We start from the raw sequence: 25423 nt of genomic DNA on the forward strand, positions 1-25423 counted from the left end.
ACGATATCGTGAATTTTATCGTGAAAAGTTCACGATATAAAGTTCACGATATCGTCAATTTTATCGTGTACTCTATCGTGTACTCTATCGTGTACTCTCCTGACGGGCGCTTCGTAAACAAAACCAGCCCTAGCTGGGGGAGACAGAGAGAAGGAAAAAAGGGAAAGGGAAAGAGAAGATAAAAGGAAAGAAAGAATAAGAAGAAGAAAAGAGGGAAACGGGGGGGGGGGGCGAAGGGCTCTTGCCTCCTCCTCACTCCCCCCCCCCCCCCCCCCCCTCCCCGCCAAAAAATAAATCAGAGAGAGAGAGAGAGAAGGGAAAGGGAAAGGGAAAGAGAAGATAAAAGGAAAGAAAAAAAAGAGGAAAACGGGGGAAGGGCGAAGGACTCTTGCCCCCCCCCCCCGCCAAAATATAAATCAGAGAGAGAGAGAGAGAAGGGAAAGGGAACGGGGAAGAGAAGATAAAAGGAAAGAAAGAAGAGGAAGAAAAAGAAAAGAGGGAAACGGGGGCAAAGGGCTTTTGCCTCGTCCCCCCGCCCCCCGCCAAAAAATAAATAAGAGAGAGAGAGAGAAGGAAAGGGAAAGAGAAGAAATATAAAAACGAAAAAGAGGGAGAATAGGAAAGAAAGGAAAAGAAAGAAAAGAAAGGAGGCAAGAGCCCTTCGCCCCTGTTTCCCTCTTTTCTTATTCTTTTTCCTCTTCTTTCTTTCCTTTTATATTTTCTTTCCCTCTCCCTTCTCTTTCCCTTTATGGCGGGAGGGGGGAGGGGGAGGTAAGAGCCTTTCGCCCTTCCCCCGTTTCCCTCTTTCCGTCTTCTTCTTTTTTCTTTCCTTTTATATCTTCTTTCACTTTCCCTTTCCCTTCTCTCTCTATCTCTCTCTCTCTCTCTCCTATTTATTTGTTGGCGCGGGAGGGGGGAGGAGGCAAGAGCCCCTCTTTTCTTCTTATTCTTCTTCCTTTCCTTTTTTATTCTCTTTCCCTTTCCCTTCTCTCTCTCTCTCTCTCTCTCTCTTATTTATTTTTTGGGCGGGGGGATGCAAGAGCCCTTCGCCCCGTTTCCCTCTTTTCTTCTTCTTCTTCCTCTTCTTTCTTTCCTTTTATCTTCTCTTTCCCTTTCCCTTTCCCTTCTCTCTCTATCTCTTATTTATTTTTTGGCGGGGGGTGGGGAGGGAGGAGGCAAGAGCCCTTCTTATTCCTCTTCTTTCTTTCCTTTTATATTTTCTTTCCCTTTCCCTTCTCTCTCTTATTTATTTTGGCGGGGGGGGGGGAGGAGGCAAGAGCCCTTCGCCCTTCCCCTGTTTCCCTCTTATTCCTCTTCTTTCTTTCCCAAGTTCCCTTTCCCTTCTCTCTCTCTCTCTGATTTATTTTTTGGCGGGGAGGGGGGGGGGGGAGTGAGGAGGAGGCAAGAGCCCTTCGCCCCCCCCCCCCCGTTTCCCTCTTTTCTTCTTCTTATTCTTTCTTTCCTTTTATCTTCTCTTTCCCTTTCCCTTTTTTCCTTCTCTCTGTCTCCCCCAGCTAGGGCTGGTTTTGTTTACGAAGCGCCCGTCAGGAGAGTACACGATAGAGTACACGATAGAGTACACGATAAAATTGACGATATCGTGAACTTTATATCGTGAACTTTTCACGATAAAATTCACGATATCGTCAATTTCATCGTGAAAAGTTCACGATAAAGTTCACGATATCGTCAATTTCGTGAATTTCTTCGTGAAAAATATGCGATAAAATTGACGATATCGTGAATTTTATCGCATATTTTTCACGATTTAGTCTATTCGCGATGTCCCTTCAGGGCCACCATAATTCTCCGTGTAGCGCAAAAAAAAAACAGTCTGAAGCTCAACGGATCGCACCCTAATTCTGTTTGAAAAGGGGAAGTTCGATGGCTCTGTCGAAAGGTAAACTGGCTTTTATCTTATAAAGAACATAAATAATATGCTATTTCTCTGCATGACTCGCACTGCCCCACACATATAATTTTGTGTAGGGGTCTTGACAAGCACTCGCTCAAGAAAAATTCGCCTTCATTTTTTTAATTAAGGGAATGCGATATTTGATCCATTATTTCATAATCTATATTCGGCACTATTACTTTGACCCGTAGCTCCGGCGTGGGACCTCGGATAGGGAGCTACACTCCATAGCATAGATAGTCGTGCATAGATCTACTCATAGACATAGAGTCAGAGAGTCAATGCATGCTCTAATAATAGTAATAGATCTCTAGGCCTAGGTGGCATTTGAGTACATGAATAGTTTATACACTCACAACAAGCAAATGCACACAATTATGCCGATGCGGCCGATCGGCTAAGTTGACAGTAGTCTAGACTCAGAATCTGAATTTTTAAATTATTTTTTCTAACATTGGAAAGTTGAAAAAATTGTATTTACTGCTAGATCTAGATCTAGACTAGACCTAGAGTCTAGACTAGATCTAGACCTATTTATCAATTGTCACTAAAGTACCGATTTTTAGTGAAAGTAGGTCTAGAGTCTAGATCTAGTTTAGTTTTGGGCGTACAGTGGTGTTTGAAATGTTGAGAATCAAAAGCACAGCTTTTAAAACACAGCCAGGATAGTAATGCACCTATGTGTGGGGAGCTAGGATGATACACACGTGAGATTCTAGGTGCATTACTATCCTGGCTGTGTATTAAAGATAAAGACCAGGGGGGTATTCTGAACATTGTTGTAAGTTTTGTGTTATCTTTTGTTGTATCTCCCAGAGTACAGCCCTAATATTGTTGTAAGTTGGTATACTGAACATCATTTTATCCCTGTGTTATCTCTTGAAGGACCGCCTCTATCTTATCTTTGACTGCTGTTGACACGCCCATTTGTATGGACCCTGCTACCAATCAAAATCTGTTTTATATAAGCATGATAAGTAGGTCAACCAATAGAAATACTTTATGCCATATCTGAAGATGCGCCTAGCGCATACTAATCTTGGGCGTAATTAGTTATTTAAGCGCTTATTACGCGCGTCATCATTTGCGCTGTGGTATGTGGATCATGAAGACAAATCACGCTTTCACTATATTGGTTAAGATGAGAGCATTAAAATCATCATATCCTAGCATTTAATTTCTTAGAAAGTTCTCATCTTTGATGTTTCCGGTCAACATATTATCTTCTAACTCGTCTATTGGCACAAAGTTGGTTCTGGGCAAGAAATATTGCCGCTATTATATCACCACGAAAGATACAACAACCCCCTAAATATTGTTGTAAATACCATGCAAGATAAAATAAGATAAAAGATACAACAGTTTTCAGAATACCAATTATCTTGTCATATTATCTCTCGTGTGCATATGCAAATGAGGATTAAGCACCATGTTATTACTAATAAGCACAATTACAAGCGCACCAAGCTATGAGCGCAGGCGCGGCCAATGAGATGAGAGAAATGATACAACAAAAGATAACACAAAGTTACAACAGTGTTCAGAATACCAACTTTATCTTATCTCCAAAGATACAACAATATTAGAGATAACACAGGGTTCAGAATACCGCCCCAGTTATGGTCATGCGATTGCATTGTGAAAGAAATGTTGTGGAATCAGTTTCAGTTTCAGTTTCAGTTTATTTTCATATTTCTCACATGTTGTATAGTACATCATTACATATAGCATGTTACATTTTGAACTCATTTTAGGATGCGTTTATACAAACAAAAAAAAGAATGATACATAAGACTAAGTTGAATAAGGGAAGAAATATGATGGAGCCTAAAGAGAAAGCAATGCTTGTAGGTCATAGGCTCCGAAAGTTACAACAATGACATAGTCTTGTGTATATTAAAAAAAAAACGTAATTTAATTAAGTTGAAACCTATTATGAAGAAAAATAAACAATATTCATACACTTAGCAATATTTGTATAACATTTTCACTACCCGTACGCAATGGCAATTCACAGGGTAACAACAGCAAACTAAAAGAAACATTCAGTTTGAACATCGACAGTAATTATTAAAAGTAACATCAAGCTTCTTCTACCATTAAAGCGTAATTGCTTAGGAGATGACATTTCAGCTTGCGCTTGAACGAATATAGTGAGGTTGATTCTGTGAATTCAATGGGGAGGTCATTCCAAAGTTTAGGGCCCGTAAAAGTGATATTTTTTGAGCAAACAAAGTTCGTGTAAGGGGAAGGTGAAATAGGTTACGTTGGCGAGTGGAATAAGAATGGATTGTATTATTTCGTACGAAGAGTGCACAAATAACAGCAGGTAACTCATTTATAGTTAATTGATACATAAACACTCCTACGCTGTACACATACACATCACCAATTCGGAGAACTTTGTTATTAAAAAACAGTTGACTAGTATGGGAAAGGAATCCCGCATGATTTATGTTTCTTATTGCCCGTTTTTGAATAATGAGAAGTTTTTCAAGTTGGGCTTTGGTCCCATTTCCCCAGGCAAGAATACCGTAGTTGAGGTAAGGTAAAATTAAGGTGTTATACAGAGATAACAAAATATGGGTTGGGAACTCGTGTTTTAGTTTATTTAAAATACCTGTGTTTCTAGAAATCAGCTTGCACAAATAGTTAACGTGTATCTTCCATGATAAATCACTGTCAATGTAGATACCAAGAAATTTTGTGGATTCGGCCTGGTTTAAATTTGTATTGTCTATTAAAATATTACCGGGTAGGGATTTTATACAATTGCTAAACAGCATAAAGTGGGTTTTACTGACATTTAATGATAGTTTGTTTGCATTTGTCCATGCTTGTATCCGCTTAAGATCACAAAAGGTTGATCATCTGTATTGGTGTGTACTGCAAGGTTCTGGAATCATCAAAATGATAAGAAATTCGGCCCAGTCTTCGTAAAGTTACAAGTACTGTACACAGAAAGATGTATATGGGACTACGCACATGTGCGTGACATGTGCGTTTATCTCTCACACACCAATTATAGATAAACCAATTTACCAAATATATCAATTAGTAGGCGGTTTCCCGGCAAATTTTTATCATGTATTAGTCGAAAAATACTCTTTCACATGATTAGTAATAAGAGCTTCCATTATATTTTTTGAATACTTTTGTATTTTTCCAATACTGGTCTTTACCTTTAAAAGCTGTGCTATTGATTCTCAACATTTCAAACACCACTATTGATTAATGACGCCTAAATAGCAGTAAAATACAATTTTTTTCAACTTTCTGATTGTTATTGTTGGAAAGAATAATTTAAAAATTCAAATTGTGAGTCCACTGTCAAACTTGCAGATCAGCCGCATCGGCATGATTGTGTGCATCTGTGTGTTATGAGTGTATTGACTATTCATGTATCTAAATGCTGCCTAGCTATTAACACATAGTGCGGTGCTAGAGGTCAACTGTAACATCACCAGGAAGACAAAGGCAATGATGATGTATTGTACATACTGTATGTATGGAAGCATGCAATTCTATTGTGAATGTGTGCTAAGCTGAGGGAAATTACATACCATTGTCTATTCTAGAATATTAGTTTAGTCTGACATAGCAACTTATGTGTTGCTATTGTTTGTGGTATTGTAACAGTTGGTCAACTTTGGCAAAGTAACATGCCACTTTCTCAAGTTAGCTCATTGTTGACTGACAGATGATGTCACAAGGGGAATGAGATAGAGGGTTTTGGGGTGGAGCTTAGCAAGTTTGAAAAACAAATATTTTAAAAAATATTTAAAAACCTATGAAACATATTCAGAAGTTTACATATCAAAATATGAGATGTATGCAGGACTGCACACCAACAGGAATACACTTGTATTTCGATGTCATGGGCCCCTTAAGATAATTTCTTTCTTTTAAAACTACTTTTAAAGATGAGAAATGAGTAATTAAAATGTTAGATTTTGGTATTGGCCTCCCTATCTTAGCTGTACAATACCATATAATTTTTTTTTTTTTTTTTTTTTAATAATTCAGATGCTATCCCCATGTGGGACATGGTGTCTCCTGAAGATGACAAGGCACTGATGGAAAAGTTTACAGCTGAGAGTAACAAGGTCAGCAACAGTTGGTCCCTTGGAAGTGCATCCTCTTTGGGTGAGTTTCCTGTCTATGTGTATGAGATCACTTCATTTAGGTGAACAGGGGGCAAGATTCTTGAAATCATCATATGTCTGACTTTGTAAGCATCCCAATTAGAGGTGCCGTGGTCGAGTGGTTAAGTCGCCGGACTGTCGATCACAAGGTCCGCGGTTCGAGACCCACCACGGCACTAATGTCCTTTGGCAAGACATTGATCTACATTTGCCACACTCAACCCAGGTGATGTAAATGGGTACCTGGCTGGAATTAATTCCTTGAAATGCTAGAGCGCCGCAATGGCAGCACAGCTAAAGCCGGGGTAATAATCTCCAAGTTTGGAAGCGCTTAGTGATTCTAATAAGTGCTATATAAAAACTGAGTATTATTATTATTATTAATTAATCCCAGGTGTCTCAATAATACATGTACCACAACAATAATACATGTACCACAACAATAATGAAAAAACACCAACATTAACTTTGACAGCTAAAGTAAAGAAGAAGAACAAAATATTTATTAAAAAAATAAATTATAAGTCGTCTTACAATATCACCATTAGTGGATGAGACATTTGCAAATACCTTCCCATCCATAGTCCAGCAGGTTGCGCTCTTCTGGGTAGCAAGTGGCAAACTTTGTAGCGGGTGAGGTCCTCATGAACTGAGATTTTTTGTTTTCTTAAGTTTCTTTTTTCTGTTAAAATATTCAAAGACAAGCCCTTCCATTAAGTCGGTTGTTACACATCAGTTGAAATAGTTGAATTTTGTGTCGTGATTCAAGATATCAAACAAAGTTTCATGAAGAAAAGTAATGAAATGAGGTCTACAAGTGAGGAGTAAACATCTTAAAAGGCACAGTATTCATATCACTTTTTCCCTTCAGATGATCTATTTCTCCTTCAGATTTTTTACTGAAATTGCAAAGTATTGACCCTGACAGACAGCATGCATATAATGATCTCTTTTCTCCTGCACAGAGAAAGATGCGGCAGTTTCATTTCTGGTGCAGCTTGGAGCAGTACAAATCGCCATCCAGTGTGACAGTCAACAGATAGCTTCTCAGAAACAAGGTTAGTTTATTGAAAGGACTAGAGCAGTTCACATTAACTCCTACTGATAACCAAGTTTGGTATCAAGAATCTTTCTTGAAAGCAGAACAATGAAAGAGCTCTTTGAAATATTCAATAACAAAAGAATCATGAATCTTCTTTTATTCTTCATTTTTTCTAGCTATTACTAACTATTTTTATGCCTCCGCCACCGAAGGTGGTGCCGGAGGCATCATGTTTTCGGGTTGTCCGTCCGTACGTCCGTACGTCCGTCCGTACGTCCGTATGTCCGTCCGTACGTCCGTACGTCCGTCCCGTTTGACCGTTATCACAATATCTCAAGAACCATTTAAGATTTAAACTTAAGACTCGGGAATAGTATTTATCACCATAGGAAGACGATCTGATTAGATTTTGGAGTACGTAGGTCAAAGGTCACAGGTCACAGAGGTCAACTTATGAAATTCCTTGTATTGAGTTTGTTAGCGCGATATCTCAAGAACCATTTGAGATTTAAACTTCAAACTTAAGGATAGTATGTATCACCATAGGAAGACGATCTGATTAGATTTTGGAGCACGTATGTCAAAGGTCAAGGGTCACAGAGGTCAACTTATGAAATTCCATACATTGAGATTGTTATCATGATATCTCAAGAACCACTTGAGATTTAAACTTCAAACTTAGTGATAGTGTGTATCACTATAGGAAAACAATCTGATTACATTTTGGAGCACGTAGGTCAAAGGTCAAGGGTCATAGAGGTCAACTTATGAAATTCCATACATTGAGATTGTTATCATGATATCTCAAGAACCACTGGAGATGTAAAAACTTCAAACTTAAGGATAGTATGTATCACCATAGGAAGACGATCTGATTAGATTTTGGAGCACGTAGGTCAAAGGTCAAGGGTCACAGAGGTCAACTTATGAAATTCCATACATTGAGATTGTTATCATAATATCTCAAGAACCACTGGAGATTTAAACTTCAAACTTAATGATAGTGTGTATCACCATAGGAAGACAATCTGATTAGATTTTGGAGCACGTAGGTCAAAGGTCAAGGGGCACAGAGGTCAACTTATGAAATTCCATACATTGAGATCGTTATCGCGATATCTCAAGAACCACTGGAGAATTTTCACTTCAAACTTAATGATAGTATATATCACCATATCATAATATCTCAAGAACCACTGGAGATTTAAACTTCAAACTTAATGATAGTGTGTATCACCATAGGAAGACAATCTGATTAGATTTTGGAGCACGTAGGTCAAAGGTCAAGGGTCACAGAGGTCAACTTATGAAATTCCATACATTGAGATTGTTGTCATTATATCTCAAGAACCACTGGAGATTTAAACTCCAAACTTGTTTAAATTGCTCTATGGCGGAGGCATCATTTTCGACTGCGCGCAGTCAAAATTCCATCTAGTTTTACATTAATTGAAACCAATGTAATATCAAGGTGAACTTCTCCTTTAATACTAGACAAAGCACGAGTTCATTGTATGCTTAGGCTTTTACTTTCCCTTTGAAGTAAACATAGCATTGGCTACAAAATCTTAGGCAAGGGGCGTTGTCCAATTTTGAACTATGAAAAGATACAAATTGTCGATTAGCAGCATTGTAGTATTTATTATGCAGCATTAGTTATGAAATGAAAATAATAATTAAAGTTTCAGGTTTCGTATTGCATGTAAAGCTGTTTGTTCTTTTCTTTTCTCAGTATCCATTCACTTTGGCGATGAACAGCACATTGAGACAGAGCATGGTGCGCTTCAGCCAGTACAGACCAAGGATAATGTCCCTATTAGAGAGAAATCGGTTACCCCAGCTACCGTTTCACAACATCAAGATTCCAAGGAGGTACAGATCGATTACGATGATGACGAGGATAATTCTTATGCTGCATGGATGACAGAACCTGATGATGGAGATGATGATGACACCCAAACATCAGACACCGCAAAAGTGATAGAAAGCAGCTGCCCAAGTGCGACTCTGCAGCCGAGGGAGGAACACCCATGCCCAGATTGCCATGTAATCTTACACAGCACATGGGACTTAGATCTGCACAAATTGCATGATTGTACAGAGTCTAATAACTCCATTCAGTATGTATATAATTGTGACCAATGCAGGAAGTCGTTTCATAGATGGGCTTTAACGGTTGTCCACTTACGCAAAGTTCATAATTACAACATGACTCACTCTGAAACAATAAAGAAACTTGACGAACTGAAAAGTACAAAAAGGCAAAAAAGTGGAAAGAAGGATGAAAAATGCCTTCCATCCGAGAAAAAAGCTCTGAGACGTCCAGGCCTCGGAGAAGCAAAAAGGAAAACAACGAGAAAGAAGGTCGCAGGGAGAAAGAAAAGAGAAAATGGAGATATGCAGGAAGTGAAAAAACAAACAACGAGGAAGAAGGTCGCAAGGAGGAAGAAAAGAGATAATGGAGATATGCAGGAAGTGAAAAAACAAACAAAAAGTGACAGAAGGAATGCACCTCGGCTTTCCAAGAGACTTTGTATCCGTTTAAATAAGGATGTGATAAAGATTCTCGAAAGTGAAGGAGATGATGAAAATAACCTTACCACAAACTACATGATTATTAAACCTGAGAGAACTGCAGGGGTTTCCAATGTAGAAAAAGCACAACAGAGGCACACTTCTGATGAACATCAAAACCTTAACTTCAAAACTGAAGCCAGTGGGGGCAAACTGGCTACCGGTAGATTGAACAATGAACCTCAAGGTCAAGGGAATACTGCAGAGCAAGTTGAAGAAAAGGGTGAAGAAGATCTCATTTTAATGAAAGAGGTAGAACTTGTAATAGAAGATGGAGAAAAAGAAACCTCAGCAACAATGCCAATGCCAGAGTCAGAGATCAGTGAAGCTGAACTAGAGGAGGAGACTGGCAATACATTGATTTCACAGAGGGATGAGGGCCAGGGACAGGCTGCTGAGGCGGTAGAAGAAAATCAAGATGCCTCTGCCGACCCTATCATGGAAAAGAAAAGGAAAATACAGACAGCTGACTTGAAGGTCCATGAATCACAGGAGGGAACGTCGGAGCCAAGGGATATGATTGAACATAAAGCATCCCATGAAACTGCAGAAAGAGAAACAAAGGAAGCAAGCAATTTAGATGCTGACGATGATGAAAACAACTTTACAACCATCCAAAAATCAACAGAAAATGCCATAGTATGCTCGCTTTGTGATTTGCAATTTGAGACAAAACAGGATCGGAACAAACACATGCCTAGTCATAAGGAACATAGGCTGCAGTATAAGTGCAGTACATGTGGTAAAACTTTCAATGCGAAAGTTACATACAGAACACATGTCGAAACCCACCAGGACAAAACAAAACGACAGAAATACCATTGCAAGACATGTGATAAAACCTATTTGTCAAAGTATACTTACAATAATCATATGGACAGCCATGTTGGTAAATCAAAGCTATTCAAATGCGATACATGTGGTAAAACTTGTGCTAGCAAAAGTTATCTTGAATACCACATCAATACTATACATATCAAAGAGATAAAGTACACCTGCGAGGTGTGTGGGCAACGATTCTACGACACCCGCAGAATTAAGTCTCATGTAGAAAGTCATAAAGAGAGGGCATTTAAATGTGAGGAATGTGGAAAAGGCTTCATTAGGGCTTATCAACTAAAAAACCACAAGAAAACGGTCCATTCTAATGCCGGTCATTGCCTATGTGAAGTCTGTGGATCAGCCTTCAAGAGTCAAGGCAATCTGAAACAGCACAATCTTACTGTCCATACTGATGTCTACAAGTACTCCTGCAACGTTTGCGGAAAGAAATTCAAGCGCACGTCGCTCCGTAATTCCCATATGAAAATCCATTCCAATGACCCTGCTAACAAGCCTTTCAAATGTGAACTTTGTAGAAAGGCATTTGCATCTCAAGACAAGTTAAAGGTGCATATGAATTGGCATTACAACATCCGGTCGTTTACATGTGACTTGTGTGGTAAGTCGTTTCTGACGAAGGGTAACCTGGTAAAGCACCAGTATGTCCACAAAGACAAGAAACCCCATGAATGTCAGATTTGTTCTCGTGGTTTCATGGACCTGCCAGGTCTCAGGAAACATCTAGACGTAATACACAAGATCACCCTGAAGAAGGTAGTGACGCAGAGAGTGCTTGAAGCCAACGATGCCAAAGAGTCGGGAGGAGATGGTGTCCCTGCTCGTAAACCTGCTGCCACACCATCTTCACCCTCTAACTCAGGGACTGAAGACACTGACAATGACAGTCCAGACTTTAAAAGAGGCAAACTTGCTCAAGTTTCTGAAGCCAGTGATGGCCAAGTGGTTAGAGAGGCACTTCTAGCTATGATGAATCTTTAGATTTATACCAAAAGGGAGAGGAGGCTAATAGATTGATGTACATGAAACTTTGACATATGACATTTGGTACACCTTAATTCATTCTGTAGAAATTGTAAATACTGTAATGAGAAAATCAGGTTTTTTTTTTTTTTTGCCTCTGTTACGAAGTAGCCGGAGGCGTAATGGTTGTCCGTAAGTCTGTATATCCTGTTCTTGCGATCGCGTTATCTCAAGAAGCAATTGATGGATTCCTGCCAAACTTAGGTCATGTATGTATCTTACAGAGCCAATGAGCTGATTAGATTTGGGGGGTCCCGAGGTCAAATGTTAAGGGTCACAGAGCTAATTATGTATTCAACAATTGTTTGTGATCACATTTTCAGTAGAACTGATAGACAGATTACCATCAAACTCAGGACATGTATGTATTTTGCTGAGCCAATGAACTGATTAGATTTTGGGGTAATGAGGTCAAAGGTCATGGGGCTCATTATGTATGCTAAAAGAACTGACGGATGGATTACTATTAAACTCAGGACATGAGGTCAAAGATTAAAGGGTCATACATGTATATAAAAAATAGCTTGTAATCACGATATTCTGAGAACATGTGTAATGGATAACAATCAAACTGGAATTTGAAATATTGCTTCTGTTTTAGTTTGTAAAATGGCTCTATGGCGGAGGCATCATTTTCGACTGCGTGCAGTTGAAGGTCCATCTAGTAATATGACTGATAACTGGTTAATCTCTTAATTGTTGCCCCAGCCAAGTGGACTTTGTTAACTTTAAGGTACTGGAATGTTATAAAGTGTGAGTACACATTATTGATGATAGGTTGTGTTGTTCGCATGTTGCTTTCTAAATTTATTTACATATACGTTGGTTGGTTGGTTGGTTTTACCTGACTGCTAAAAAAGCATGTGTATGACTGTTCATAAGCAACTATTATCTGGGACCAGATACAATATTGTGTGTATTGTATATACCGGTATAATTTTTTAATAAATATTTATATATATTTATGAGAATTCTCGCACTTATATATATATATATATATATATATATATATATATGTACTTTCTGGTCCTCATTTGTCTTATTTAGTAAAACCTGACCCTGGTTGTATGATCACATATTAGTCAAAACATATTCTTTCACATGATTAGTAATAAGAGCTTCCATTTCATTTTTTGAGAGGGGGCGTTTTTAAAACTGGTCTTTACCTTTAAACTATATTGTGAACCAAAGACTAAACCCCTTTGTATGGTTTAAATTTTAGTTGAATAATTAGGACCAATATGTTGATGCAACGTTTTATATATATATGTATTACATTCTCCCCCTCAAGAACATTAATTTATGTATGACACTGAATATCCAATGAATCAGTTGCTCTTATATCTGTTGATGTAAGTAAAATGTGTTGGAAAAAAAATGTTTGTTCTGATCTGTTAATTTCATAGATATGTCCCTCTGGAAAATTATGCTTGAGAAATAGCTTGAATAATGGAGAAAAAAAAGAAGTGAAGGAATTTCATATCTGAGATGGAGCTAGTGAAGGATCATTTTAGGAAGAGAAAGAGAATCATGTTTGGAAAGAGAGAGAGAGAGAGAGAGAGAGAGAGAGAGAGAGATAGAAAAGGGCCGGGTTTGGATGCAGAGAATTATAAACAAAAGAAGGATCTTGATTCTCTTGAAGGAATATTTTTAGCACAATTAAGAGAACGAGACAGAAGTTATTACAGAATATCTAATTTTGACAAGTTAATTGCAGAGAATTGGGGAAGAAAATTAAAACTAGCAGTGCACGATGATTTGGCTGATACTAAAATTTAGAAAGTGGGTTAGATATTCAGACTGAACTTTTGTTTTGTATTCACACTTACTTGGCTCATCCCCCCGGCCGGCCCCCTCCAAAAAAAAAATGATAATGATACAGTACTAGTAATAGTAGGCCTAAGGATAAGAATAAAAAACAATGATAATATTTAGAATGAGGATCGAGGCCGGATGATAATAATAATAAGAAGAATGATGATGATATTAATTAATTTAATTGTAATTTATGACTTTTATTTTGCATTGACTTGGAAGTACTTTGCATACAACACTGTACTTTTGTAACTTAGGGGCCTAAAGTAAGTGACCAGGGTTGGTTGAAGGCCGTGCTGATTTTTGTGACCATGTCGGCGAAGAAATTCATGGGAAATGACGGCGATTGGGTATGCAGCAACGGAAAGTAAGTAATGTTTAAACAATGACTTGGAAACAGGTGTAAAAGGTGCATGTCTTGGAATTCATATCCAGCTTTTCAATGGAATTTAGCTTCTCAGAGTTAGAATGAGGCGGTGCGGTGTCTCAATGAGTAAATTGACGGTTCTATTAATTATTGTCCCACGAATTGATATCTGTGTAAGTTGTTTAGATGGTGTGTCCAAACCTCGAGAACTGTTTTGGAAATGTTTGATCCGTCACCCATGATGTATCGTATTCAACGTCCATAGATTGTTATTCAACTATCAATTATTCCCAAACAGAAAGCAAATTAGCCTGTTTCATGGAATACGAATAGGAAACGGGTTGGTGCAACATTGATCGAACATGTCACGTCACATTAATTAACTGTGAATGATGCAGTGCGCTTGCAGACACTGCCACTTCAAATAATATATGGAGGTGTGACCAAAGTTCGCTATCTCAAAAAATCGGTAAGATTTCGAAAATCTGATATCACCAATGGAAAGAGGAACGTACTACAGAGAAGAAATTTTCTTTGGAATCGGGTTTGAAATTGTGAAAATATTGGCAAAAGATCAGCAAATTTTGCAGTCTTTTGCTTCCAATTCCATACCGAAAAATTATCAACTTATCATGCTTATCAACAAGAGTCTGGAAATCATCATTGTGAGACCAGATATCCTCAAAATTGTACGTAGATCTAATAAGTGGTGCCAACTGATTGTATGATATCTTGCCTTGCAAATTATTAATTTAGATCTAGATCTAGACTCTAAACCTACCTTATTTTTGATGGATCACATTTTTGTAAAAATCAGCTGTAAACCCCCGTGCGTGAAGTTAGTCTAAATGTTTTTAAGACTTTTTTTTGATGCAGCGCCCACGCACGATTGGACATCAAATTTTTAGATTGTGATATCTCCGAAATACTTTGACGATAAATTTCCCAGTTGAATCAATTTGTAGTAAAAAACTTTGCCGTCCATTTGGTAATAATTGAAATAAATACATTTGTGTAGAATATGAGAAATCATAGATCGAATATCACGTTTTGTAATATGTTCTAAAATGTCCCCGAACTTTGGTCACCCCTTCATACAATTAAGTCTAAGCCTAAGGCACTAGGCCTATGCCCTTTTAACTTTTAAGTGGACAGTTAAACGAAATAGGAATGTATTATTTGATCAGTAATTTCTCATATTCTACATAGTCTAGACCCTAAATCTATTTATCTAGATCAATTATTAATAACAAATGAATGTCCAAATTTTAGGCAACAAATGGGTATTGGATGCAACTAGAAAACTTAATGTAAAAAAGAAGAATGTCGGATCGGAATGCGCTACAGCCTACAAATAAGGAAAAGTCAAATAAACAAGTCCTTGAGGTTTAATTCAACAGTCACACAAGCTTACAAGTGATTTTAAAAAAGTGATCCATCAAAGGTAAGGTAGGTACTTACTCCAGATCCAGGGAGCTCTGCTGCCGCGAAAGGCGGCGTAGGTCCAGATCCTACACCAGAAAACGATTCTAACGGCGGTATTGGTCCTCTTTTTTGGAAATATAAAAGACAGTAGGCATCCGGCCGGTACGTCAACCACTTGAAATTATAATTTGAAGATGTCTTCAATGAGAAAAAGTGTGAGTCCTTGTCCTAAACCAATACATCAATGTTATAGTCAATTCAACATAGCGAAGAGTAAGTACGCATGCGCGGTAGCGGCGCAGCACATGAATATGAATAATGAATATGAATAATGAATATACATACTTTCTCTTTGATGTTGAATCAACATTATACAACATGGATGAATTGGTTTTATTAGGATAAGGATCGAATCGCCCTTTTTCCCATTGCATGCAATGACTTGCTACTGTGTTAAGCTGCTTACGATTTCACGAGAATGGCACAATTTCACACAAATCATTCATTTATAGAATCAAAAGTTACAGATACTATGTCCCTTTTGCAGCCAAGATCAAATTCTGTAGAACTTTGCAGGAATTATGAATACCAGTACATGTATGTCATCATGTTTGCCTATGATCCTATCTGTGCAATTTAAACATTAGCAGTGTCCTAGTATATTCAAATTATGGAAGGAAACCTGTTAACCTTCTAGACTTCACTGTCAGACACCATTGAGTGACTGACTGACATCTTTTTTTCTTTGGTAGTAACATAATGAGGTACATGAGGATTTGTCTACATCAATAACCCACTACTTGTAATGGTAAAAATTAAACTGATTGAATTTTTGTGCAGCACAAAGCGTATGACCATTCGGTAAAAGGGTTTGAAAATCGGACTATTACTTAGGTGATTGCAATCACTTAAGTTGATTCGACAACTAATGGTCTTTATTTTTCCACTTAAAGTCATTTTCAAGCCCTTTTGTTTTGAGGGAAATTCTAAATTAGCATTGCCTTTCAAATGCCGTTGGAATTTAATCTTTTTTTTTTGGCATGCAAATCAGGGTTGGCATATTTCCCGCTTCGGAGGCTTATTTCCCGGACGCCGGGAAATAAGCGGTATTTACCGGTATTTACCGCTTTTTACCGGTATTTACCACTTTTTACCGGGAAATATATTTTTCCACTCACTTGTTCATAGGGATTGTCCAATTTTGAACAATGGTGGTCAGTATGGTTGCTCTTTTGTTTACTATTTGTGTGTTGTGTGTGTGTCTATGTCTGTAATTATGTAAGGCTGGAAAAAAATACAGGAAAAAGATACCAAATATACACCTAATCTAAATAATAATAATAATAATAATGTCAATTTATATAGCGCACATATCCATTCTAAAAGACTGCTCAAGGCGCTCTTGTACAACATCAAAAATAATTATACAATATTAAAACTACGACATAATTATACACTATACAAACTACGACATAATTTTACAATATTAAAACTATGACATAAACAAATGGTGCTTAAGTTTCTTCTTAAATGTTTCGACTGATGATGATTGTCTTATTTCTAGTGGTAAAGTGTTCCATAGTTTGGGTGCAACGTTAGCAAAAGCCCTGTCCCCCCATTTGTTATTGGTTTTGGGTGTACATAACTGGAGCTGTGAACCTGAACGTAAATTCCGTTGTGGGGCGTACGGTTTCAAAATCTGATACAAGTAATGGGGTGAAGAATGAAGAAGTGTTTTGTAAGTAATGAGTAACAGCTTATACATAATTCTTTTTGAGACTGATAGCCAATGAAGAGATTTTAATATATCTGAAATACTGTCTGATCTACTGCGGAGAGTGACGAGCCGAGCTGCCATGTTCTGAACTCGTTGCAGACGGGCTATTTGATTTTGAGGAAGGCCAATATACAACGACATGTAATAAAAGAATGAACAATCTGCTCAGTGGCTTTCTGATTCAGATATTTTCTGATCCTCCAAATATTGTGAATATGGAATGATGCTGAACTAACAACATTTGAAATCTGAGATTTCATGGTCATTCCAGCATCAAACAAAACTCCAAGATTACGAACCTGATTAACACATTTTATTTCTGAGTTGCCAATCATGATCTTTTGTGCAGAAAATTTACTCAACTGCCTGGCAGATCCAATCAACATGTACTCAGTTTTGTCTTCATTTAACCTCAGAAAGTTATCATTCATCCACTGACTAACCGACCTAAGGCATGACTCAAGAGTTTTTATACCAATATCAACATTACATTGGGATGATGTTCTTCATTAAAGGGAACCAAAACCTTCATACTAAGTTACTTTTATTATAAAGTTTAAGATATTTGAATAAAATCATAAAAAATTGAACAAAATCGGGCAAGGAATAAGGAAGTTAAAGCTTTTTAAAATGACTAGTCACTAGAGGGCGATATTCAATTTGATGACATCATTTGTGGACAACTCTCCATGCCTTTTGTACATCAGATTTCACAATTCTTTCGTTTTTTTCCTATTTATTTGTGTTCTTGATCGGATTTCATATCATGTGAAGTAGAATATCAGTTTGCATTCTATTATCTCGATCACAAGAAAGAAGGAAAAACATGAAATTTGATGTACAAAAGGCATGGAGAGTTGTCCACAAATGATGTCATCAAATTGAATATCGCCCTCTAGTGACTAGTCATTTCAAAAAGCTTTAACTTCCTTATTCCATGCCCGATTTTGTTCAAATTTTCACTGATTTTATTCAAATATCTTAAACTTTACAATAAAAGTAACTTGTATGAAGGTTTTGGTTCCCAATTGCTAATTACCATATTCATGAATACCTACTAATTAGCATATGAACAAAATGCCATTTGTTTGGGTGTGTACATGTTTGCAGTGAGGATTTTATAAATCTGTTTGTGTGTTCCTACTATGAGTATTGTGCTGCTAAGTATTTCAGAACAATATTTTCAGTTATGAGGCTAAAAACAAGTAAAAATTATTAATAAATAGAGAATTAAAATCATATTTCCCGTTTTTTACATATTTACAGGACGCGCATCTTATTTACCGGACGGTATTTATCGGTATTTACCGCCGGTAATTACCGCCACCGGTATTTACCCTGATGCAAATAGGACATAGTACCTTTAAAGGTGTACAATATATTGTATATTACATGTAAGTGTTTGCACCAACTCTTTTTGTTTTCATGTTTTTCTCTTTTAGATGCACCAATGTGAACTTCGCAAGAAGAACTCACTGCAACCGATGTGGAACAGGTAAGATTATTTTCCAAATGTAATTGGAGAAGGATAAGAGGTTATCTCTTGTCCACTAACTGCAGAGAGTTTCACCTTTTATGTTTATTATTATTTATTATGTTTTCAAATTTTCAGAATATTAAAACGTTTGTGCATTTTGATGTGTTTAATGATTCTTTTTTTAGTTGAACTTTCAACAAGATAAATTAGATAATTATAAATGTATGCATAATTATGATGATTTACTGCATTATGTTCCACCAATGTTCAATGTTCCACCAATCATGCATTCATCTTCTAAGTAATATAGCATTTACTTCCAGGAATAATCTTTTCTGAAGAATGTAGTGAAGAAAGTGAAATAATAATAATAATAATAAAAGCTCACATTTATAATGCGCCTAATACTTTGTTTCTAGGCGCAGCACATATTATTACCCCGGTCATCAGATTCAGACTTCCCCGCAACACAAAGTATGCACATTTTCCACTCTCTGGAGAGCATTCCAGCCAGTCGCCATTTTACAAGCGCCACTTGCTAATCCAACCACACTAACTTTCGCATCCTACCGGGTAGTACGGTACCCATTTAACACCTGGGTTGAGAGTGGCAAATGTAGACCAATGTCTTGCCAAAGGACATTAGTGCCACGGCGTGATTTGAACCGTGAACCTTGTGATCCACAGTCCGGTGACATATCCACTTGACCACGACACATCTATGATGAAATAGTTTCATCCCCTCGTTAATTTGTTAACCGGTACACATTTACATTCTACCTATGCACATTCATCTTTTTGGATCGTTGTTTGTTCTCAGAGAAGAGTCGGACGAAGGCTAAAGATGGTGGCTTGATCATTGGACAGCACATGGCAGAGAAGAGCCATGGTCTATTCAGTGCAGATGATTGGCAGTGTAAGATGTAAGTTACAACAAACATCAGTAAGGCCTAAAAAAAAAAGATGTTGTATTGCCCTTTAAGTGCCATAACATGGGTCGGTCGGTTGGATATTATTTTTTTTAAAACCTTTTTCCTCCTTTTTTTTCTCCCTCTTTGGGCTGATATTTCTCAGTTTCGAATGCTTTCATAATTTTTTTCTCTAAAAAACAGTAATTTTTGTTAAAGCCGACTGTAGATTTCAAGATTTTTGGGTTGGTCACAAAGGGCAATACAAAATCTTTTTTGTTTAGGCCTAATATGTTGTGGGGGCAATGGCAGAATTACCCTTGCACCGAAATTTGTTTGTACATGTATTCTACTATGGGATAACTATTGCCAGAAATATCATGGAAAGCCAAACCCCCACCTGACTTAATTGTAGGGCCATTGCTATACCCTCTCCCCTTCACCTCCAGATATCGCAAGAGATACTTTCAGTGTTTTATCCTTCCTCTCCATCAATTTCGACCCCTCCCTTCTCTTTCACTATTTGCCAGTCTGCAAATTTTTATAATTTATAAATTTGTTAATCGTTTTGTTTTGTCATTGATGCACAGGTGTGGTAATGTTAACTGGGCCAGGAGGAACGAATGCAATGTCTGCCACTCACCCAAATTTGGAAAGATTGAGGAGAGAACAGGTAAGTCATTATTACCATTGTACTTTTTGTCAAGATGTTTTTGATGTGCTGAGCCCACTGTGCATTATATGATCCATCTGCAACCAAATATTGAAAAAATGTAGACTCATGAGGTTTGAATATTAAAAATAGGCCTTGGTATTATTAACTATTTTTCTAAATTGTTATTATTATTATTCTTATTTTAGGGCTCTGTGTGCAACGTACCTCTAATAAAATTTCTAAATTTAGCGTTTTTTGTACATTCTGGGACATTGTTAGTACATGTATCAACATCATGATAAACATGATTGGTATGAATGCCAGTAGTAACAATGTAAATATGATGGGTAAATCACAGGCCTCACAGATAGAGAAAAGGCTAAATCAACCTTCAATATGGAATGGTTTTGCGACTTGTCGACTTTGACTCAAACGGATGAATTTTATGTTCAACTTCGTTTCCCCTTAGAGTGTTTCTGTCCAATGTGTCCCATACAGCATATATGTCTCTTTTCTGAGTTTTTCATCCAAAAATGAAAAAGATTCTGAAATGACCATTAATAATGTTAGAAATACCAGAAATAACCAGTATCAAGAGATCTACATGTCACATACCAGTATCGCACAGGAGATATTGCATAGAATCGCCCTTTATGATGATTATAATATAATCTTTTACAGGATACGGAGGTGGTTTCAATGAGAGGGGTACAGTGGAATACAGAGGGGACAGGGGCTCTGATTCTGATGAAGAATTTGATAAGGTATGTGTTCAAGATTATGTTTTATACCTCAATTAGCGTTGCGAAAGAAATTCTCTCCAAGATTCAATTCAAGGTTTATTGAAAACGTGTGTCGCAGCCCAATGGCTGAATTGGTCATGTGTACAATGAAAAGACTCATTGCATATTTGAAACAAAAAAATACAGTTACAATTGATTTGTCAATATTGAAATATATATATAGTTAATATAAGATTGCTTAGGCAGCAAAAATAAAAAAACAGAATATAAAATGAAGTCAGAAAAACGGAGAGGAGAAACATGAAGAAAAGAAGTAAAAGAGGAAGTTGTAAACATGCATGTAAATCAAAAGATATTGTGTATAGTTGATTCTTAGCCCTGTTTTTAGAAAAACTTGTTATCAATAACAAGTTAAAGATAAAATTGGAGTTTTAGTCATATGATCGCATTGTGATAGAAACTTCTGGAAGCAATTGGGGGAAATGTTGATCATGTAGCACATTAGTAGTGTACTATGAGGTTTAGGAATCATCAAAATGATAAGAAATTGACCCAGTCTTGCTAAAAGTCAAATGAACTGTACACAGAAATGTGTTTATGGGACTACACAAATATGTGGCATGAAAGTATGGTCAACAACTTTTAGCTGTTGCCATACATGTATGAATACCAAATATGAGGGCATTTGAAGAGCCATCCTTTTTCAGAGAACATTTTTCCTTTGATACTCTTCCACACTTACGTGAAGAGTGTGAAAAGGCTCATAAGTTTTTTTTTCACATTCCATAGAACTCAACTTTCTTTTGTAGGATCATGTTGTAGTTGATCATAGATGGTAATCCAACAACTTCTCTCTAATTTTGGTACCTTTTTCTTTGTTAAAAAAAAAAAGTTTGGCAGAAGAAAGCGGAAATTTCGCAAAAGTGAAGATGAACCAAAGAGTACACTCCAGAAGGTAGATAAAGATGAGGAGGAAGAAGAAGAGGAGGATGATGAGGATGATGATGGTAACCTCGATGCATATAAACTAGATTCCGATGTGAGTATCAAGAAGTTAAAATCTACAGTGACCTGTAAAACTGTGCCTTCTTACATTGCCTTTTGCTTTTTCATTTAAATTTCAACATCACTGTGAAATTTGTTCTATACTGAATAGTGGATGTGTGGGTTTCATGAATGTATCCAACTGAACAAAGCTAAATGTAACCATGGTAACTGTATCAAAATGAATTCTATACAAAAGCTTCCACTCTTGTGGGTTCAAATATTAGTGTCATGGATGATTACATTTTGTACAACCTGATTTATATGACTTTTTATTTCAATTTTGTAGCATTTGTTTTTATTATATTTGTTTTTTGTTTTTTTGCTTTTTACCATAAATTTTATATTTCTTAGATTTAAGCTCTCTTGGCTTCAATTAAAAAGGAATTGAATAGGAATTGAATAGGAATACATTGTATTTGTATTAGGGCTGATGTACTGTTTTATTATCTGATTTATATGAGGTTTTTTCTGCCGATACCATTCATTTTTTTTTACACCATTGTAAAGCATCCCCAATTTTATGTTCCTTTATTTTATATCTGTTTTTTAGGACGATGACGATGATGAAGGTGGTGATCTTTCTGCATACGCATTGCTAGACAGTGATTCTGAAGAGAAAACATCCAAGCCAGCAACGTCATCATCCGATTCAAAGCCTGCATCGTCACATCTTTCCTCCTCTCGGTCAAGGAGTTCCAGCTCTAGCCAGTCCCGGTCAAGGTAACCGGGTGGTCATGTGTTCAGTCACCTGACCCACAAGACTGGTGTTAGCTCATGTCACCTGATACATGTAGTGTGTGAATGCAAGACCAATGTCACTTGCAGGCCCTAAACAGGTCTTTACTTGTAATTCCCCAGAAAATTCTGGCAAGGAATTCTAATGAAGCGAAAGTATATGTAGAATAAAAGCCATCAGCTGATGTGATGTCCTTTTTCCTTGTCATTTTTTCTTAATGCTCCTATCATAGGAGGTTGGATAATGGGACTAAACTGGGAGACTTAATGTAATCACAATTGATGTACATGCGTATTAACATGTCAATGTTCAGGGCTCTTCTTAGATTAACATCATATCTATGTCCTTTTCAATTCTGTCATGCTGAGAAATGAAAAGAAAATTATATTCGATCTTTCTTGTGTGTTGTTCTCTTTTCTCTGTTCCTCACATGTTTTTTCCTTTAATTGCGTTCCAGATCTCGATCCAAGGATCGCAGATCTGGTTCATATTCTAGATCCAGATCCAGGTCCCGAAGCAGAGATCGCAGACGATCTAAGGATGGAAGATCACGCTCGCGATCCAGGAGCCGAGATCGCAGGCGGTCTAAGGATGACAGATCACACTCGCGAGATCGCAGGCGGTCTAAGGATAACAGATCACGCTCGCGATCAAGGAGCCGAGAGCGCAGACGGTCAGGGTCGAAGTCATCTGGCTCATCTAAACATCGACAGTACTCAAGGTCACAGTCAAGGTCAAGGTCAAGGTCAAGGTCTCCACTGAGGAGGGACTACAAGAACAGAGACTCCCGCTACTACTGAGATGGCTTCAGATCTCTTCTAGGTTAAAGGTTTGACTGGTTGGACTGTACATAATGTATCGCTTTTAATCCTCAACATTCAACTTTCAAATTGAATGACATCATACCTCTTCTTTTTTTGTATCCCTCTTACTCTTCCTATACTGTTTTCAAACTATATAATTTCATGAGATTTTATGCTAATAATGATATTGTATGAGAATTTATGCCACAATGGTCCCTACACCAGACAGTGCTCCGTAGAATCAACCAACACAACTTGCCTCTCAAGAGTAAAGTTTGGAAAGAACAAGCTCTTGCCAGTTTATACATAATTGAGGTTACCATTGCGCAATTTCATATATGATATTTAGTTCGAAGGGAAAGTTTCAGAAATATGTACATGTACCTTGAATGCATACCCTATCATTTTGCATAGTATTCTATCCTTCAAATTACAACTTTTGAAAACTACCCTTTTGCTCTGTTCTTATTTGCAGATGATAGTCGCCCAGAGATTTCAGTGATGAAGTATGTACGTGGAGCATAAGTGTGGTTTGTGTAGGTACCTTGTGTAGTGAATATTTGATAGGTAAGTCAGTTAGTGAGATAGCTGTGTGGACTATGTGGTGCATATCAAAGTTTGTAATGGACTTCAGATATGTGCAAATCAATAGCTTCCCCTAGTTTGCTATTTTCCTTCTTCCTCTCTCTCTCTCTCTCTCTCTCTCTCTTTCCTTCTCTTCTTCCAGTCTGATATCCCTCTTTCTACCCCTGTTTCTTATATTTTCTCTATCGCTTTCTTTATACATTCTCCCTTTATCTATCTACCTCTTTTCTCCGTCTCTCGTCTCTTTCTCACATGCTTTTCCTACTCTTTCCTTCTTCTCTCTTCATATCTCACTCGGGACTTTCGCTCTCCTCATTTCATCATTTCTCTCAAAATTGTCCTCACATTTTCTCTTGAATCTGTCATTCTTTTTCTCTTTCTCCATTATGGTTTCTCTTTCAATTCTCTCTTTCTTTTGTCAAACAATTGCTTTTGCAAATTAGCGTCAATAGTTTTCCTTAAGGTGCTACACCTTGAGAAGTTGAAATAAAATTACGCTGCTTCCTACAAAATTGTTCAATATTCTACTTTCATTTTTTAGAATGTGATATGGTGTTACCGGTAGTCAATTCTGGTTTCATAAATTGCTGTAAGTTTATGATGTCATATCTGTAGATTGCCAACATCAATGATTGAGAATTACTTTCAGTAGAATATGTGTATAAATAGACCCTTTTACACAAACTTTGCAATCCAATGAAATTTTGTAATCATAATCCTATTATTGTTAGTATTTTTATGGTCATAGCAAGTTAAACTAGGAACTGATATCACAATCAATTGTGAATACTGTTTCATTATATTTTCATGACAACATGCGGTGTTAGAAAAGTCATTGGGTTTTAGTTTTCAAAAGTTTTCTCAAGTCATGGTTGATTTGCGAGATTTGACTTTTTTCCAATTATCGGTATATCCGGATTTCATACCCATTATGGTTAGCTGCAGGACCCAACCAGGTCGGTCCTACAGAGTTTGCTGAAAGGTTGATACATGTAGTAGCTATTTATGCCCACAACACCTCCCCATTTTGATCGACATGTTGCTGATAGTTGTAAAAAGTGTAGGTTAGGGTCAGGTATAGTGCCAGGGTCAGGGTTAAAGTTAGGACTCCAGTTTATTTTGAGAAGTTAACCAGAGAGTGATTGTCATAAGAGCGTGTATTGTACAGCCGTCAAAACAGTTAAATTTGAGACTTGTTTGTTTTCTTCCAGAGTTTAAAATATAAGCAATAAAACTCATTCCAAGCAAGGCGTGGCCCCTTGGAACTTTTTAGATTTTAAGTTTGCAGTGTTTAGGTAGTAATGATCTAATCTTTTGAAATGCTGCCTTTCTTTGCAGATAAATAAATGAATCACAATTTAGGATCAAGATGTAAATATTTTTCACTGCGAAAATTTAAATCGATAACAAAAGTAAGTGTAACATAAATTGTGTGCCTCTCTTTTCTATTGTACTTTTCCAAAAGTTAAGATAAAAAATCCATATTACAGAATTTTTTTTTTTTTTTTTTTTTTTATTTTTTTATTTATTTATTATTTTTTTTTTT

The 25423-nt window shown here is 37.1% G+C and overlaps 2 protein-coding genes across 3 annotated transcripts; both read left to right on the forward strand.

Moving 5' to 3' along the window:
• Window positions 1–1804: 1804 nt before the first annotated feature.
• Window positions 1805–11970, forward strand: LOC100889344 (zinc finger protein 37-like). Its single transcript, XM_030996361.1, has 4 exons — window positions 1805–1900; window positions 5942–6061; window positions 7026–7118; window positions 8835–11970. Exons 1-4 carry the CDS (start codon window positions 1885–1887, stop codon window positions 11495–11497), a joined length of 2892 nt encoding a protein of 963 aa, XP_030852221.1. The 5' UTR covers window positions 1805–1884; the 3' UTR covers window positions 11498–11970.
• Window positions 11971–13593: 1623 nt separating this feature from the next.
• Window positions 13594–25305, forward strand: LOC580451 (zinc finger Ran-binding domain-containing protein 2). Of its 2 annotated transcripts, XM_780506.5 has the most exons (9): window positions 13595–13721; window positions 18366–18418; window positions 19221–19323; window positions 19899–19981; window positions 20645–20727; window positions 21599–21745; window positions 22304–22473; window positions 22947–23318; window positions 23768–25305. In XM_780506.5, exons 1-8 carry the CDS (start codon window positions 13666–13668, stop codon window positions 23287–23289), a joined length of 1038 nt encoding a protein of 345 aa, XP_785599.1. In that variant the 5' UTR covers window positions 13595–13665; the 3' UTR covers window positions 23290–23318; window positions 23768–25305. The 2 variants fall into 2 exon arrangements, with proteins under 2 accessions (XP_011665698.1, XP_785599.1); XM_011667396.2 differs by having other exon boundaries at window positions 13594–13721; window positions 22947–25305.
• Window positions 25306–25423: the final 118 nt, after the last annotated feature.

Source organism: Strongylocentrotus purpuratus, unplaced genomic scaffold (genome assembly GCF_000002235.5).
Source record: "Strongylocentrotus purpuratus isolate Spur 01 unplaced genomic scaffold, Spur_5.0 spur5_scaffold_3, whole genome shotgun sequence".
Classification (NCBI taxonomy): Eukaryota; Metazoa; Echinodermata; class Echinoidea; order Camarodonta; family Strongylocentrotidae; genus Strongylocentrotus; species Strongylocentrotus purpuratus.

Bases quoted from the DNA above. Each gene is read 5' to 3' on its own strand.
- LOC580451 (XM_011667396.2), top strand. From the start codon at position 13,666: ATGTCGGCGAAGAAATTCATGGGAAATGACGGCGATTGGGTATGCAGC. The intron at 20,728-21,598 runs GTATGTGTTCAA...AAAAAAAAAAAG, and splicing joins CTGATGAAGAATTTGATAAG to TTTGGCAGAAGAAAGCGGAA. The intron at 21,746-22,303 runs GTGAGTATCAAG...TCTGTTTTTTAG, and splicing joins CATATAAACTAGATTCCGAT to GACGATGACGATGATGAAGG.
- LOC100889344 (XM_030996361.1), top strand. The intron at 6,062-7,025 runs GTGAGTTTCCTG...TCTCCTGCACAG, and splicing joins TGGAAGTGCATCCTCTTTGG to AGAAAGATGCGGCAGTTTCA. The intron at 7,119-8,834 runs GTTAGTTTATTG...TTCTTTTCTCAG, and splicing joins GATAGCTTCTCAGAAACAAG to TATCCATTCACTTTGGCGAT.